Source organism: Protopterus annectens, chromosome 14.part0, assembly GCF_019279795.1.
Source record: "Protopterus annectens isolate FY-2018-M chromosome 14.part0, PAN1.0, whole genome shotgun sequence".
In the NCBI taxonomy this organism is placed as follows: Eukaryota; Metazoa; Chordata; order Ceratodontiformes; family Protopteridae; genus Protopterus; species Protopterus annectens.
The window spans coordinates 768,161,928-768,167,927 of NC_056748.1; the positions used below are offsets into that span (position 1 = coordinate 768,161,928).

At 38.0% G+C, this 6,000-nt stretch overlaps 1 protein-coding gene across 3 annotated transcripts in view; it reads right to left on the reverse strand.

The window, feature by feature from the left end:
* The window catches only part of LOC122789223, a 361,091-nt gene that overhangs the window by 219,744 nt on the left and 135,347 nt on the right, over window positions 1-6,000 (reverse strand). For all 3 annotated transcript variants that reach the window (XM_044056499.1, XM_044056500.1, XM_044056497.1), the window contains one exon: window position 6,000. This exon is cut by the window's right edge and continues 146 nt beyond it. In XM_044056499.1, the coding sequence (XP_043912434.1) occupies window position 6,000 (1 nt within the window). The remainder of the gene's footprint in view (window positions 1-5,999) is intronic.

The window sequence follows — 6,000 nt, forward strand, 5'->3', positions numbered from 1 at the left end:
TGTGTCTGTTGACCATTACTTATTTTCCTTTGTTTCAACTTACCTTGGCTTTAAAAGGACCCTACACTCATTGGCTTCAACAGGTCCCTCAATATTCATTCGTTTAATCTTATAAGTTCATAGGTGTATACTAGGCTAATGGCCCTGGAGCTTATATAAGCCTAGCCCAAGAAAATTCCCTGGCATCATGCCACCCAAAGATAGTTCCCAGTGCCCCTGTCAAGCAAGGCCACTGAAATGATCCCCGGGATGAACTTCCTATTGCCCATCCACTCGTCAATATTTCTCTTAAAGAGGGCCAGTAAAGTGCCTTGCTTGACGTGAATGGGAAGTTTGTTCCAGAGAATGGGAAGTCAGTGCTTGCATCATTAAATATGCTTGTTCTATTCATTTTTGTATTTATGTTTTCTTTTAATTTGTATAGCTGCTTAGTTTCTTAAGTAGTACAGTAAATATGAACTTAAACTGCCTTACCTGTTCTATCTTAATTTGTAATGATAAGTGAAAAAACAATCTTTCTATATAACTCAATGCTGAGGCATACTAATGCGGGGGCAGAGGGTGCAAATAGTAAAGGGGTGCAGCCTTGCCTTTTAAAAGCTTTTTGTGTTTTAAACACAAAAAGCTTAAAGAAAAAACAGAGTTGGATCCTTTAAGGGCGTTCTTCTTTAAGAACACCCTCTGTCTGTGCATCTTTATGTGCATCAATGCATGCACGCACCTGTTGCATACTCCTTTTCTGCATTCTGTGCAGAATTTAAATTAAAGAAATGCTCTGTGTGTATGTGTGGAGGGTAGCATACCTGTGTGTATGTGTGGAGGGTAGCATACCTCTCAAATACGGACAAAGCCTAAAATAATATGGGGACAAAAGCCCAAAGGAGAGGCAGATTTTAAATATTGCTCTTATAAAATTAGAAAGTTGCTAGAATAATGTTTGTGTTTCTGAACAATATCAAGTCTGAAACTTAAATGTATGCCATTATTTACAAACTTCAGTCTTCAGTGATTTACTAGAAAACCACATGTTTTATGAGGAACAGACTAAAAACGTGAGGCAAAAATATGGACATTCTGCAAAAATCTAGTCAGTTTAGTTCTGCAGGTTAGTAAATTTCGTCAGGCTCAAACCCTGTACCTTGACTACAGGAAACAAGAGCCTAAATCCTCTCTACCAACTACCAACCTAGTAAAAAATGAGTTTTGGTGCATTTTCAAGGAACTGAGTTTCAGTGCATTTGCAAGGAATTGTAAGCTTCAGTGCATTTTCATTGAATTATGAGCTTCTAGGGAAAAGAAGAGGCTTACTTCTGCTCAGGGTCTATATTAGAATATCGAAGTTTCAAAACTTTGAATGTTCTAATATCGACCCCTATTCAGTGAAAGCTGAAAATATCGAAGCAACAGAAAACTGAATTTTTTCCTAGGGAAAGAATTTGTTTGTCCGTTTCTGTTGCTTCGGTATTTTCAGTGCTGTGGTGGAAAGTTACGGGTCAGGTTCAGGTACGTGTGCGATTGAGTGCAGGTTAGGTGAGTTAGGGTTAGGGTACAGGTTAGGTATGGGTACGATTGTGTGGACGTGAGGGTTAGGGCAGGTTAGGTGAGTTAGGGTTAGGGTGCGGGTTAGGTATGTGTGCGATTGTGTGGACATGAGGGTTAGGGCGGGGTAGGTGAGTTAGGGTTAGGGCGTGGGTTAGTATGTGTGCGATTGTGTGAACGTGAGGGTTAGGGTGGGGTAGGTGAGTTAGAGTTAGGGTGCGGGTGAGGTGAGTGTGCAATAGTGACGAACCTTAGGGTTAGGGTTTGGGTTAAGGTAAGTGGATAGTTAGTGGTGTGTGTATAGTTTAGTGTAGGGTTAGGTGTAAGATTTTAGGTGTATGTGTGTGGATTGCTGTTTGTTTGGTGTGCTTGTGTTGTGTGTATGTGTTTTGGAACATAACATTTTTTCCCTAGGAAAAAATTCGCTGTTCTGTATGTTCGATGTTTTTAGAGATCGATATTAGAACATTCGAAGTTTTGAAACTTCGTTGTTCTAATATAAACCCTTCTGCTCATGCTAAGCAAGTTTTCTACGTGCGTTTGTTTTGTTTAGCAGATGGTCATAGCAAAACAGGTATCATACTTGCTTTTGATGCAGAGGGCTGTGCATTCTATTCCCACAGTATGTACATGGATAGCTACTACTGTGTTTAAGGGGGAGGGGCTGAGGGTGATGCAATTTTGAGTGTGTCCTCCATTGGATGAGATGCCTAGTAACTATGCACCTGTTGTTGGTTTGCCATTCATTCCCTATTGCAATATTACCAACTTACTATTTTTTTAATGTAACATAGGCAATGTATTCTTCAAAGGAAATGGGCACTGAATTTGTAGATGAAACACTGAGATAAAATTGTTTGCTAGCAGAAATCTCTTCATGTTTTTACTTCTGCTGAGATTTTGTGTATTGACTGATATTGGTAGATTGGTAGATTGCAACGACAGAAGTCTGAGTGGCCTTTTATGGTTGAAATTTTCTGCAATGGGCAGTTTTGTCATTAATGGGTCATACATTTAGTTTCATTGCTTACTGGAAAAATGTTCAAAACTACAAATTTAAAACGCACTCTAAGTGGTGCTGTATTATACAAGGAATACAATTTAATACAATCAGGAAGGTGAATCAGAGCAAATGTGACGTGCATATATGCATGGTCCTAAAAGTGTGTGCAAAGGGCATATGGTTTGACAACAGAACAAAGATACATTTTATCTGACACTGGACATATGCATTTTCTTTGAATTTGGGTTTCAATGCCACTTCAGTGAATGTGAGTTCCAAGGGCAGAGAAGTTTACTGTCAATGCTAAGTCTGTTTTCATTGTGACATTGTATTATTTTATTTAGCAAATGTCTATCTGTGTTTGTGCTATAAAATCTGAGATGAAAGTTTTAAATTAAATCCAAATATTTGTAATCATACACTGAGAAGTATGAACAGTGTTTATGGTAATCAGAGAGAAATAGCTAAGTAAAGGGACACTGGAATTACTGAGGGGGGGTGGGGGGTGGGTAAAGTGGTGTGTGCTATGTGTATCCACATGCATGTGCGTGTGTGTGTGTGTGTGTGTGTGTGTGTGTGTGTGTGTGTGTGTGTGTGTGTGTGTGTGTGTGTGTGTGTGTGTGTGTCCCAGTTCATTACTCTGTCTAGGGCCCCATTTGACCATGATCCAGCACTGAATTAAATGCTTTGTTTCTTCCTCTTGCATGATCCCATGTATCCATGAATCTATGCGTGGAAATGTGGTTCAGGATTGGAGGAAACGTGTCAGTAACTACAGACAAGCCTGGAGAGAACCATGGTTATTTTTTAAATTAACAGCATTATTCTACTTGTAGAACAATGCAGTACAGAGTTTTGCAGTGGAAAAAATTTTCTGTTTTTGTTTGTTTAATTGAACCTGGCAACCTGGATTAATCACAGCAAGTGAATCATTCAGAGCATAATAAAGAAAATCTAGTTATAGTCACGTTAAAAAAAATGTTTACTGAAGCCGAAGGTAAACATTTTTTTTAACGTGACTATAACTAAATTTTCTTTATTATTTTTGGGGAGGTAAGGGGGAAGGTGGCTAGGCTAGTGTGTTTGCAATTGTTTAAATATTTTAAAGTTTGGCTTGTGTGTGCTTGCGTACGCTCATGTGTGTGCATGTGCGTGCGTGTGCTCATTTGTTTAAATATTTTGAAAATGGTTATTTAGGTTATTTTTTTATTGTATTATTTTGCCCTGTTTTTGTTTTGGTGGGTTGGGAGTATCTAGCTGGGCTGTCAATTAAACTACCTTGCCCTTTCACTTGCCCATCTTAAAATTCTGCCACTAAGGCTATCAAATGAATATTTTTATTAATAAATTGGAATATTTTTATCCTTTTCTCAGGGGGAGGGTTGGCCAGCTGTGCTGTGGATGTAACTTGGCCTTTTCACTTGGTTGGTTTAAATTCCACCCTTAAGGTGCATTTGTCTGAATAAATCTGAATATTTATGCTTTTGGTTGTGGGTGACAGTAACATTGTCCTTTTCATATTATTTTAAAGGCTGGCTAGTGTGCATTTGTGTAAAATAAATTGACATTTTTTGTGTGGGAGTGATGCTAGCTATGCTATTGAAACCTGTCCTCTTCATTTGCTCAGCTTAAAGTCTGGTATTAAGGGCTGGCTAGTGTGCATTTGTGTGAAATAAATTGGAATATTTATGCTTTTTTTTCTTCTTGGGAGGGGGTGGCTTGCTGTGCTTTTGATTAAATAACTGGTGCTCAGTTTAAAGTCGGGTATTAAAGGCTAGTGTGCATTTGTATGAAATAATTTGTAATATTGTATGAAATACATTTGAAACTGTCCCCAATTTAACAAAATGTTCTTGTACTTTCTTAATATGTTTGGTCTGTAAGTTACTCTCATATTGTTTGCTTAGCTTATAGTCACTTTTTACAAAACTAGTCTGCATTTGCAAGAAATACGCTGTAATCCTTTATCTGGGCACTGCATTTGTAAAACCAAGTTGAAACTGTACCTAATTTTGCAGAATGTCCCTAAATTTGCTTCATCTTAATCTGTTCCTAATAGAATTTGGGGTCAACTGCCAAATTAGTTACCAAATACTGAACTACTGGATTAGCTCTTATGGGCGTCTTGTCAATGTTGTACTCAACTTTCCAAAGGAGACGATAATGCATTTTTGATATTTAGCTTTAGTTCATGATTCTGGCATTAGTTATTTGTTTGGGACAAGCCATTCTGTAGGATGGCTGAATCTTATGGGGATTTGATCACTGTTCCTAGTTTACTCCTTACTGGCAATTATTTTGTTTCATTTCATGATTACTACTAAAAACAACTGTCATAGAGAAGGAGGTGTTATAAAAAATCTTTGCAGGGGGTTGTTAAAAAAAATCTGCTCTGGGTGTCAAATATGTTTGGTATGCCACTGACTCAATGGCACACATCCTCTGGGCACTAGAGGAGTCTGGATCCCTTGGGGTCTGCAAAATTTCTTAGAACACTACCTGAAGTTATTGCTTCATCACATGTTTTCTAACTGATGACTAACTATTCAAGCTTGTTTTCATCATAGCTTGTCCCAAGGTTGCATAACCTTGGAATATGTTATTTTAAGTGAGGAGGCACAGGGGACAAAACCCTCTGAAACAGGTCAGTGAGGGGCTTTATTCCCCTCTTCACCTGGGGTTTTAGTTTCCACATTTTTATTTCAAGCTTTCAGTGGGATGGTCCATTAATTAAAACAGCCTCAACAAATTCATACCATACCCATAATAAATATATTATTGCAGAGTTGGTATAACCTCTTCATCTTCCTGTGTAAAATTAAGGCTACATATTCTTGTGGTAACTACTTAACAAAAGGTAGAGCAATAACTAAAATAAGCTGAGTTAACAGAGTAGACTAAAATGCACAAGAAATGGCCATGGCTGAACCATTGCTACAGCACCAAGCAGTAATCACGAGGAATATGGAAAAATAGTTGGGAAATAAAAAGTGATAATCAATGTGAGCGTGGCTTCAAATGTGGTAATGGTAGTAGGGAAGGGGGAGGTATAAAGGCAATAGATAGCAAAGTTACTATAAATAATTGCATAGCAAAGTTCAGAGAATCTGAGATGAAAGCACAGAAGCAGGAGTGTTTCACTAACATAAGTGTAAGACAGAGCAAGCATGCACATCTGTTGCTGTATAGTGGTATTTAATCTGAGCTTTTCTCTCCAAATCCAACTGAAATGGGTTCTGTTGAGGATCATGAAACTGGCTAATAAAATATGCTCTGTACTTATTTGTGCTGCATATCCTACAGTTTCAAGCTTCACTATATAAGACAGGACATGAGTGCATTAGCTTAACAACTCGTCCTCTTATACCACATTTCCTGAAGAATATTACCTTATCGTTTTCATCAGCATTTTCTCTTGGGTTATATATACTGCATTTTCTGAAGAATATTACCTTACC